This window comes from Cydia fagiglandana, chromosome 11 (assembly GCF_963556715.1).
Source record: "Cydia fagiglandana chromosome 11, ilCydFagi1.1, whole genome shotgun sequence".
NCBI lineage: Eukaryota > Metazoa > Arthropoda > Insecta > Lepidoptera > Tortricidae > Cydia > Cydia fagiglandana.
The window spans coordinates 8,461,572-8,472,879 of record NC_085942.1 but is presented as its reverse complement, the minus strand read 5'-3'; the positions used below and the strand labels follow the sequence as shown (position 1 = coordinate 8,472,879).

General features: G+C 37.6%; 2 protein-coding genes across 3 annotated transcripts; one reads left to right on the top strand and one right to left on the bottom strand.

Annotated features, from left to right (window-relative positions):
* The first annotated feature begins 314 nt into the window (after positions 1-314).
* On the top strand, positions 315-2,155 carry LOC134668873 (N-alpha-acetyltransferase 11). 2 transcript variants are annotated; one of them, XM_063526353.1, is made up of 5 exons: positions 315-443; positions 908-1,064; positions 1,142-1,307; positions 1,558-1,706; positions 1,904-2,155. In XM_063526353.1, the coding sequence occupies exons 3-5, from the start codon at positions 1,148-1,150 to the stop codon at positions 2,132-2,134; spliced, it is 540 nt and encodes a 179-aa protein (XP_063382423.1). In that variant the 5' UTR covers positions 315-443; positions 908-1,064; positions 1,142-1,147; the 3' UTR covers positions 2,135-2,155. The 2 variants fall into 2 exon arrangements, with proteins under 2 accessions (XP_063382423.1, XP_063382422.1); XM_063526352.1 differs by lacking the exon at positions 315-443 and adding an exon at positions 642-780.
* Positions 2,156-2,831: 676 nt separating this feature from the next.
* On the bottom strand, positions 2,832-3,790 carry LOC134668861 (U5 small nuclear ribonucleoprotein TSSC4). Its single transcript, XM_063526335.1, has 2 exons — positions 3,660-3,790; positions 2,832-3,578 (listed from the first exon to the last, which is right to left on the bottom strand). The coding sequence occupies exon 2, from the start codon at positions 3,544-3,546 to the stop codon at positions 2,896-2,898; it is 651 nt and encodes a 216-aa protein (XP_063382405.1). The 5' UTR covers positions 3,547-3,578; positions 3,660-3,790; the 3' UTR covers positions 2,832-2,895.
* Positions 3,791-11,308: the final 7,518 nt, after the last annotated feature.

The following is an 11,308-nucleotide window of genomic DNA, read 5'->3' as shown; positions in this document are numbered from 1 at the left end:
TAATTTATACTCTGTCAAGCCATTTCCGTCAGTAGAAAAGAGCGCCAAAATAAAAAAAATGTAGGCGCGAAGGGTTATCGTCCCATAGAAAACTTGCATTTCACCCCTTTTTCTGACTGCTGACGAACTTGCTTGACCATGGCTTGACCGGCTATATACATTTGGCCATTGCGGGGTTTTTTTAACTCGCATTTTATCTGGCCATGGTGGATCAAAATTTATTATTCACAGTAAAACGTTTCCTCCGTTTTTTTGAGAATCGATTTCAAATCATCGATACTAAACTGCTAGTGAAGTACCACATTTGTGGGTAAAAAATAATCGCATGTCAAAAAAGAAAAAAATAATAATTTTAGGTTAGAACATTAATTTCATAATTTTGCCTACTATAATAACTGCTCAAGCTGAAAACCAATAACCTGTAGTGTAATAAGTGACCTAAAGTATGTACCGCATTATTGTACCTAATGATTAACTTAAATACAAGTAATTTCCAGCTATATTATTGTTTTCCATACTAGATGGTTCAAAATGGCGCTGTTTCTCTCTGCGTGAGCAACTTCTCTAATCAAAACATATTCTTACGCAGTTTCAGACTGATTTTGACTGATTATAATTAGCGGAAGGCATATTTTTTTGTAGTTTTATCTGGTAAACTGAATGCATAACCCTGTGTTCACCTTTAATAAATCCATGCTTAGTTTGAAATGAAGGAAGTGATATTAGCTATTGTAACCTGCGTATGTAGTGTATTTCTAGTTTTTGTTTTTGTATTGTTTTGTAAGTAGCCCAATTCGCTTTATTTAATCACATTACTAACAGAAACCAGCATCATTATCATTAATGTAAAGCTTGTGAACATTATTCAAATAGTGACAGTATGAATTTTCTTTGTCCTTTGTTTCAGGTTGGTATATTGTGTGGAAGTGCTGCTTGTCGAAGTTCCGTTTTGTTCGGGAACTGTTGGGGGGTATGTCAGATACCCCTCCAGCATCAGAGACTAGGCAGCCTAAAGCTAGGAAAACTAGAAGAGACTAACTTACTGTTATCCAATTAAAACTAAGGTAAACACAGAAATATCACTCATATAGTGCATGATTTAACAATGAGTAAACATGTAACTAATCAGTTTATTTTTTAGGTCAAGATGAATATCCGCTGTGCCCGCCCAAGTGACTTGATGAACATGCAGCATTGCAACTTGCTCTGCTTGCCGGAGAACTATCAGATGAAATATTATTTTTATCATGGATTATCCTGGCCGCAGCTCAGTTATGTAGCTGAAGATGAGAAAGGACATATTGTTGGTAATTGACCTCTGTATATCTAATATCTATCATAAGTTATGCAATATTATGCATACACCATCATAATATTATCTTCCATCGTAGCTATAGTAGCATTACTATTTATCTGTTACCCTGACCACTCACATACTTATAAAGTTTAGTAAAATGTGCAAAGGCTCGCACAGAGGTGAGGGGCTGTCATATTTATTTGCGAATGCAAATATGCAAGTGTCCAATTAGTATAATATACACTATCTGTAACCAACAGGATATGTTCTGGCCAAGATGGAAGAGGATGGAGAAGACAACAGACATGGTCACATAACATCACTGGCTGTGAAGAGGTCACACCGTCGCCTGGGTCTCGCTCAAAAACTCATGAACCAAGCCTCCTTGGCCATGGTAGAATGCTTCCAGGTGTGTTAGTTAACAGCTATGATCTTGCTAATTAAAAAAAAATGGCACATTCATTCTTAACTCTAACAAGCTCAATCATTCTGTGCCCAGTATCTTACTGTGTCAAACATTCTTCATTCTAATAAGTGGTATTATTGTAAAAAATATTTATTTTGGTAACTTGCAAATAAAACTAATAATATTGTTTTACTTTACAGGCAAAATATGTGTCACTCCATGTCAGAAAAAGCAACAGAGCTGCATTGAACCTGTACACTAACTCTCTTGGCTTTAAAATCCTGGAGATTGAGCCTAAATATTATGCTGATGGTGAAGACGCATACTCCATGATGAGAGATTTGAGTGCATTCTCTGCAGACAAGTCAGAAAGTCAGGCTTCCGACAATTTGGAAATTAAGTCTGATTCAGCTGTTATATCTCAATGCTAATCATATTGACAATAAAATAATGGAAAACGGACTCATGTCATTTCACTAAGTACCTATATTCCTTTGCAGAGTTGAACAATATAAACCAACCTAAGTAGGGAAACATACCTTTTGCTATTGGCAATACTGATGGATGACAATCCTATGAAAAAAACGGACAAGTGCGAGTCGGACTCACCCAGCGAGGGTTCAAACCAGCAAATAGATCAACAGAAATTTTCAACTATCTAGCTCTGGCGGTTCATGAGGTACAGCCTGGTGACAGACAGACAGTGGAGTCTTAGTAATACACAGAATTACTAACAGTATGAATAGGGTCCTGTTTATACCCTTTGGGTAGGGAACTCTAAACACCTTGTCAATTATTTTCAATCCCGAACTAGACTAGAGCCTTGCATCAAAGGTAAAATGACATTCTCAGACTAAATCTGTGACTGTACAGAATGATTTATGGCAGCGGTCGGCAACCCGCAGCCCGCAAGCCTCCCTGGCTATTTTGTATGTTATACTGATGAACAACAATGTCTGCTAGTCACAAATTTACCAAAGTGCGGCCCGCGTCATCTTCGTTAACTACTATGTGGCCCTTGGCTGCTAAAAGGTTGCCGACCACTGGTTTATGGTACTCCCAAATATTATTTTGATGGTATCTCAATCTGTACATTTGGAAGGTGTACACAAAGCAAATTAATCAACATTCAATTCCTTAAGTAATAAAATATAATAGCAACATAATGTTATGTTTTACAGATCAATTATAATTAATCTTCATCTTCACCGTCATCCTCATAAAGATGATTTAACTTTAGTGCCGCTTTCTTCTCATTCTCCTCATTATTTTCAGGCAACTGTTTTCTCACAGGTTTCTTTTCTTTCTTTTGTGCTCTCCCCACAATATATTCGGGCATCAGAACTTTACTGCTTTTAAATACCGCTTGTGGTATTTCTGATTCCGTTGCTTTTTTCACTGTGGCTGATACATGGAAAATAGGTTTCTTGAAGACAAACTCTTCAGGCCCTTCACAGTCTTGTTCCATTCTAGTCTTAGCAGCTTCTCTTTCTTCCAATTCACGAATGAAAGCATGTGCTGTGGCAGAATTAGTGGAATCTGACATCTGCTCTTGTGTCACATCTGATAATGAATAATACACCCATTTTCTGGGATTTTTCATGTAATCTGGGACACCTCGCGCTCGTAAACAGTCCCTCATGGAAGCTTCCGGTCTCTTATAAATACTTTCTTTACCTCTGAACTGTTTCATTTCATGTTTTAGTTTTCTGTAGTGCCTGCGGTCCATTTCTCCATTATCATGCGGAGTTTCAGCTTTATTGTGTTTAGAGAAGCTGATCTGTTCCTCGGCATCTTTTAGGTGGTTAAAAAGGCTTTTCTGCCTTTCTATAAACGATGTCATTGCTATAATGATAGGCCAGAGCAGACAGAATACTGTGAAAGGAGAAAATCGTAAGAATATTTGGTTGATTTAACAATTATGCTACTGGTGTTGAGAATCATAGCCACACTCACTTAAAGATTCCTGAGAATTATTTATTTTGATCTAAAACTATGGTAAATACCTATTTTAAGTTAAATATTAGTTAAATCAGTAATACGACAAAATCCCCGATCTTGGATCTTTTTTTTTTAACAAATATGGATCTTGTTTGGCATTGGGAAAATAGTGTTGTAGTCAGCAATTATATTGTGTAAAAAGAATATCGATTAAAAATAGGAGCGCAGTAAACATATTATAACATCAGAAATCTAAAATTTTGTTAAAATGTATACAACCTACATAATCCTATTTTTACTTTTGATAATATTTTTCTTGTAATTTTAACAATGCACGGATATCCATAGTTCGTACCGATTACCGATTATCGATTTTCTAACTGTAAACACGGCTACTGCACTATAAATTTTTCTATTAAAAAAAAGAAATTTGAGTGTCAATGTGACAGTAACATGAATCTAGGATCATAGACATAATATATACATAGACGGTGTCTCAGCGAGCTGTCACTGTTGCCACTTTTGTTTAGTGTACGATTAACAAAGCGGCCCACGTTGCTGTAGCCATGTCGATAAAGTCATATCGATAAACTATCGACATTTCTTGCAATTTTAATTTTACTTCAAAGGCTTAACGATACCTAAAATGACCAAAAACGCTTTTATTCTTTATTGTGGTTATCAGATCACAATTTTATAGTCACGCCCCTGCAGGGAACCAAGGGAAAGTTCAGATATTTAATTAAAATACATAAATACCTCCTAAAATAGGTGTTCCGCAATAATTGAATTATATTATAATATATTCATTATCCATTAGCATTTCAATTATGTTTATGTTTAACGAAGATATTGAAGCTTCAATTAATCGCTATTTCGTTCCGCTGTGTAGCGTTTATCGATATATAACATGATTAAAATCGACTTTTCACATCCCTAAAAGAGCACACATATACGCTTTTACGCACACATACACAGCCCGGGCGCATCAAGAAAGGCAACACTTGATTTGAAGTCCACCTTGTCAACAGTATGGTTGTCCTTTTTTGACAAACGGCATTTTAAAAGAGCGAGGAGAGAGAAATGATACTAGTTGCTGCGTCGTGAAAGAGAACAGAAAAGGTTGGGCCCTTGTCTATATAGGATATACCTGGATCTGGCATGAGTGGTGGGGGTACCTGACAGAACGGGATAGTCTTATGTATCTTTCAGTAGGAGTAGCAGCGAAAGAGCTATTATTCTTTGTCCTTGTCACAGTCTCACATTTTATTTGTTCCCCACCTTTTTTTAGTATGGATAATGGTGGGCAACAAATGAATTCGACCAATCACAGTGTCGCATTTGCGTATGTTTTGTCCCTCACGGTGGCACGCGTATACCACTTCTATACAATCCTACCTTCTATGGACAGTAATGATATTTTGTAAAGCCCGCTCCACACTCGTGCGCGAATCGCGGCGCGAAGCCGCGAACGCGAGTCAGTGGCCTATTTTATAAAGCTACAAGTTACAATTTACAAGCGGAAGTCTCGTTCTAATACATAGGGTTAGAAAGAGACTTCCGCTTGTAAATTGTAACTTGTAGCTTTATAAAATAGGCCACTGGAGTCGATTTCGCATATAGCGCCCTCCAGACTATGCGCGTGAATCGCGGGCGAAGCCGCGAACGCGAGTGTGGAGTCTAGTTCGCTGATATGCGAAATCGACTCCAGACTCGCGTGCGCGGCTTCGCGCCGCGATTCGCGCACGAGTGTGGAGCGGGCTTATCAGCGAACTAGACTCCACACTCGCGTTCGCGGCTTCGCCCGCGATTCACGCGCATAGTCTGGAGGGCGCTTAACAATTATGGCTTGGATGCGAGTTATTTGAGCCAAGTTTTTGTTTGTAGCGTTTGTCCTCATTTCAAACATAGGTACAGAGAATTGTGCTACCACAAAACAGATAGGAACAGAAGTCAATCACATGTATGTACTTTACTTTTCATACCTACGCTTGGCGGTCGCTCTAGGGTTGCGAACTATGGCTTATGCACAAAAACGATTGTGGTAGTGGCGGTTTACCTTTGAATTGCCGACAGACATTTCATCGAATGTTATTTCGAAGACAACGTTTCAAGTATTTTCATTTGATAGACAAGTCACTGCGTCGAAGAATTGATACTAGTAAATTTAAATCTAGGACTTTTAATTGACACTCGAGTTATTTCGTATATAGTTTATATCGTGGTATTTCCTTACGGGTTTTCTTATTTCATTTTTTTTGGATTGCATTTAATAAAATTTATTACGCATATAATTATTACAATATGTAATATTTGACTTTGATAGCCGTTCGTTTCTGTTTGGGGTCGCAGTTCTAACCTAACCTAAACCTACTTTGAAAGCCGTTAGTTTCTGTGTGGGGTCGCAGTTCTAACCTAACCTAAACCTACTTTGATAGCCGTTCGTTTCTGTGTGGAGTCGCAGTTCTAACCTAACCTAAACCTACTTTGAAAGCCGTTCGTTTTTGTGTGGGGTTGCAGTTCTAACCTAAACCTACTTTAAAAGCCATTCTTTTCTGTGTGGGGTCGCAGTTCTAACCTAACCTAAACCCACTTTGAAAGCCGTTCGTTTATGTGTGGAGTCGCAGTTCTAACCTAACCTAAACCTACTTTGAAAGCCGTTATTTTCTGTGTGGGATCGCAGTTCTAACCTAACCTAAACCTACTTTGAAAGCCGTTCGTTTCTGTGTGGGGTGGCAGTTCAAACCTAACCTAAACCCACTTTGAAAGCCGTTCGTTTCTGTGTGGGGTCGCAGTTCTAACCTAACCTAAACCTACTTTTAAAGCCGTTCGTTTCTGTGTGGGGTCGCAGTTCTAACCTAACCGAAACCTAAAATTGTTACAACAGAAAAATGTATTAAAGTAATACGTTGAACAAATGAATTGCAATGTTTAGTAGTTGTGCCAATTAAAATAATTTGAAACGAATCAGCGATCAAGTAATATTCGATGAATAGTATTTCTACGCATTAAGAAAAATTGAAATAAATAGTATATGAAACAAAATAACGCCAAACAATATTACTAGTACTAACGTTTCGATGAATCGTTGTCGATGAAATAATATTCGATGAAAAGTTTGTCGGCAAAACAAGGGTACACCGGTAGGGGCACTCGTATCTATCGTATCGTATCTCGTATCTAGTTGTTTGATTTATTGTTGAGGATGAAATGGGAAGAATGGAAATATAAATTAATAATAACACTTAATAACTAAAATAGGTATTTTAATTTTAATGTCATTGTTATATTACAAATTTGTCACAGAAAATATCTTGCGATGATTTCGAGATGGGCGAAATGCACGATTATTATATTTTAAAGTGTAATAAATTCGCATTCTCATGTACAATGTAATAAATTGGCATTCGTATTCTCTCTAAAACCACTGGTAGCTTAAAAAACGACTATTCACCGTTTAATGTTGAATTTAAACAACCGTCCACTGTACAGTTATAATAACTTTTTTTTTTGTTTCTCCATTATTGCACAAAAAAGTTCACAGACGCGTGTCTCAAGCGGATGGCACTCGCGCTCGCACTGGTCCCAACCGGTCCGAGATATCGTGTCCGTGAGCAGTGTCTATGTGTGCGTTGCTCGAGCGCGCTTTGTACGTAGATTGATTTCTGTACTTATATGTTTTGTGGTGTTACTGTACTAGTACCCAAAGGAAAGGGATGAGTATAATTTTCCTGGTCCTTACAGATTGACAAGTTGTGTTTGCCAGACTATATTATGGCGCGTCAGTGGGGAGAAACCGCAGCTTTCGGGCCTACTTAACGAGAAAATGTTTTTTACGTTTCAAGTTATGCCGATAGTTCGTTTTTTTTAGCATTAGAAAGAACTTCGCAGAAGTAAGCTTGTGGTTCCAAATCCGGCACTTTTAGCGGTAACAATTTGAAGTAAATTATATGTATTGACCATGCTACATTACATAATTCAATAATTAATAACAATTAAAGAGCCTGATAAAAACTGCACGCTTGCTTCTGTGGAGTTCTTTCTAATGCTAAAAAAAACGAACTATAGGAATTTCATGATCTGCTAGTGTTAGATCTTACGATCGGCCGCCGACAGAATATACCTGAGGGCCTACCGCGAACCACATTCGACGTGTTGCCTCACTGTCACACTTGTGAATTCGTACGTAAGTGTGACGGAGAAGCAACACGTAGAACGTGGTTCGCGGTAGGTCCTCTGGGCTGAGGGCTTACCGCGAACCACGTTCGAAGTGTTGCCTCTCTGTCGCACTTGTGAATTCGTATGCAAGTGTGACAGGGAGGCAACACGTCGAACGTGGTTCGCGGTAGGTCCTCTGGGCTGGGCTGGGAATTAATTGATTGTAAATAGGTACATACTGACCTAATATTCACACCGATTACACGTGCTATTTTAGTCGATTTGAGGAAGAAGTCTGATTAGCGTAACATTATATTCTCGGTTCAGTGACTTTAATTAATTTCGATATTTTAAACTAAATCCCCACGTAATGACTTCTTAACTATCTTTTAACGAAGTATTTTTAGTCTAATAAAAAGGAGGTATTACTACTTCTAATTAACTAAGTACCTACCTACATAATTACTTTACATAAGATAGACAGACAAAAACCATTTTGCCCTTTTAGTTGCGTAAGGTATAGGTAAGAGGTAAAGCCAGGGGCTCTAGAGATATATACCTATGACTTTGTAAACCTGTGGACTGGTTCGTGATATTAAATCCATGTAGAAACAATAACAATTTTTTTTTAAGAATTTAACAATCGGTACGAACAAGTTATTTAGGTACCTACCTATATACTTAAAAAAATTTTAAGACTCGTCTGCGTATTATGGTTAAAGTAGCAAGTAGTTGAAGTACAGCGAGATGCAAAATTGCATAGGCACATTATGAATTAATTAATTTATAAAGTGGTTAAGCAATTTTGCGGCTGGGTGTACAATACTTTATATGGCATTACATTACATTCACTGGAAAACGTACCTACAATAGAAATATGTACATACTTGTTACGTTACCATTCTCACTTTTCAAATCGCTTTCTAGGGTCTCTTTTACAATTTCTAAGTCGTATTTTGTACGGTTAATGAAATAAACCTTTTCGTCACACTCGCTCAGTAAATGTGGAATTGCACGCAGGTTTAGCGGGAGGTATAGAAAAAGCGTTCTCCCTAGGGAGTTATGAAGTTTCTAGTGCCATAATTAACAGTTTTTTGTCTACTTAATTTTTGTATCGCAAGTGTGATGAAAAACATTGTGTGTATCTCGGGGCGTAATAATATTGCAAACTCGAGTCTATAAATCGCTACGGCAAGCCGTCGCGATTTAACTTACTCTGGTTTGCAATATTCAACTTACGCCCCATGTTGCACAATGTACTATTAATTAAGTACCTATTATATCTCAAGACTCCTTACCGCTTCCTTTACTTGGTTGCTTTAAACGTACCAATAAGGCTTTTTAGTCAATAACTATTATTGTTCTGTACATTTTCTGTTTCGTCGTTTTCTGCATCACTTCTCATTTTAATCTATTTTTTTGGGTTATGGTAGGTATGTTATAAGATCTTGTAATTGAACCCGTCCTTAAACTCTTTTCTCTCCGTGATTTTACTGCTATTTCGTTTTATTTGACAAGACAATGGACAGCAGTTCTTGAAGAATCTTGTGTCGAACCTCTCTTTTTTGCATTTTTCATCTCTTAGATTGGGTAGGGTGGCGATAAGACACACAGGGAGAAGCACACACGGAAGAAGGCAGCACGGTATTGCACATATAGGAGGAAGAGAAATCACGAATAAACACATTATGAAGCTGATATTTTTATGTCACATCACATCTCAGCGTAGTGATTATATGCTCTTTGCCATCTCTTTGCACATCACATTAAATTTTGAAGCAAAAACATGCAAAAACGACTACCTACTGTCAGATTTGACGGTGATGTAACGTTCACCATTCAATTTAGAAGGATTTTATTTATTTGTCATTTGGACGAAGCAAAAAGGATTTGGACACAACGTCTGGACTCATGTCGCCAATGGCGACTAAAAATTCATGTGAGTGAAACCGAGTCAGTTTAAAATAAATCTCACGAAAGTTTAATTTCGGGTACACATTTATTTATTTTACAATGGGTTAAGAGATGTGGAGAGTTTAGGTACGACGCGTAAGTAGCCCGCGAGAGGACATAAGTAGATGAAAAATCAATTACATAAAATCAATATTAAAGTAATGTCACAGAATAAATAATAGTACTAGGTACAGGAGACTCTATAACAAAACGCGTCTGTTACGATCAGGACAGATATGGCCGCTAGGTGGCGACAGCGCCACGCGCGGCTTATAGCCACCGAAATTGGTGTGGGACAGATGTATTTTTAGCTACCTGTAGCAAAGCGACGAAATCACGGAGTGAGCCACGCCTGGTACTTAATGTAGGTAAACTACCTCTTTAGCCCTTGACCCATACTTAGCTACCCACTTAACTAGCAGAGCAACTTCAGTAGGATTAGTGCAGATTAGACCACTTGTTTGCTCCTGAGACTACAGTATAGATACTTCTATATTTTAAAGACCGTATGTTAACATCGGAACCGGCTCACTTGCGTCCTTTTACACTTGGAGGTCGTAAGCCGATAGATAAGCCTTATCGTGTAAATATTTTCGGTTGGTGGTCGAGCTTTTATTTGTTTTTGACTAAGGATTAATGAAGGATACTAAGGTAGAATCGCACCAAGCTAACTTTGCATGGCATTTGCAACGACAAAGTGTGGAAATGTCATAATTTATGTCAAATTTCTATGAAAATATAACGTTTATAATGACACAACCCCACTTTGTCCTGTCCAAGTTGCTGTAAAGTAAGACAGACTAGGCATTACGTGCAAAAATAATTATCGAGCTAAGTTAAACATTGATTTTTGATATTTATTGAAATTAAAATCTTACAGCATTACAGCTAAGGGGCGCCAATGCGCTGTAAAATTAAGTAAGTATATACCTAGTAAAAAAGCTAGAGGTACTAAAATTATAAGATAAATATGACAGTAATTAATAAGCTACCTATGTTGATTCGCAAAAACGTAAAAATTCTTTATAAAGTTTATGACTGGGTGGTAAGCGATAGGGGCTATTTGGCTTATTATACGATACAAATATAATACCTTGGTATAAAGGCAATAATAGTACATTACTACAGAGGCCGGGACAAAAGGGGTTGCCGGCCGAAGACATATAGACGGCCGAGCGAAGCGAGGCCGGATAGGTCTGAGCGCGGGCAACCCCATTTCCCACCGAGGTATGTATAGTGCTTTTCTCAAACATGCAATGAAATAAATAAAATAAAAAATCCACGAAACCCAAGTTTTATTTATAGAAAAAACTAAAAGTAAACTACACCCAAAATATAACTAACACGTACCTATATCTTTATCACGCGTATGTTTTACACGAGTCGTGTATTTTTACTAATACCCGTATATTTTCATGTATCTTTGATTTTTTCGCCTTGTATCCGTCTGACTGTCGTTTTCGTCACATAAGTTTACATGGTCTTTCATGTTGATATCATGTTTCACATACATCGTTGCTTTATGCATGGAGAAAATAAGTATAATTTCCACA

What these genes read in the sequence shown, in the direction of transcription:
- LOC134668873 (XM_063526353.1), top strand. Translation starts at nt 1,148, where the DNA reads ATGAATATCCGCTGTGCCCGCCCAAGTGACTTGATGAACATGCAGCAT. An exon ending in TGAGAAAGGACATATTGTTG is followed by an intron (nt 1,308 to 1,557) that starts GTAATTGACCTC and finishes TGTAACCAACAG; the next exon opens with GATATGTTCTGGCCAAGATG. An exon ending in CCATGGTAGAATGCTTCCAG is followed by an intron (nt 1,707 to 1,903) that starts GTGTGTTAGTTA and finishes TTTACTTTACAG; the next exon opens with GCAAAATATGTGTCACTCCA.
- LOC134668861 (XM_063526335.1), bottom strand. Translation starts at nt 3,546, where the DNA reads ATGACATCGTTTATAGAAAGGCAGAAAAGCCTTTTTAACCACCTAAAA.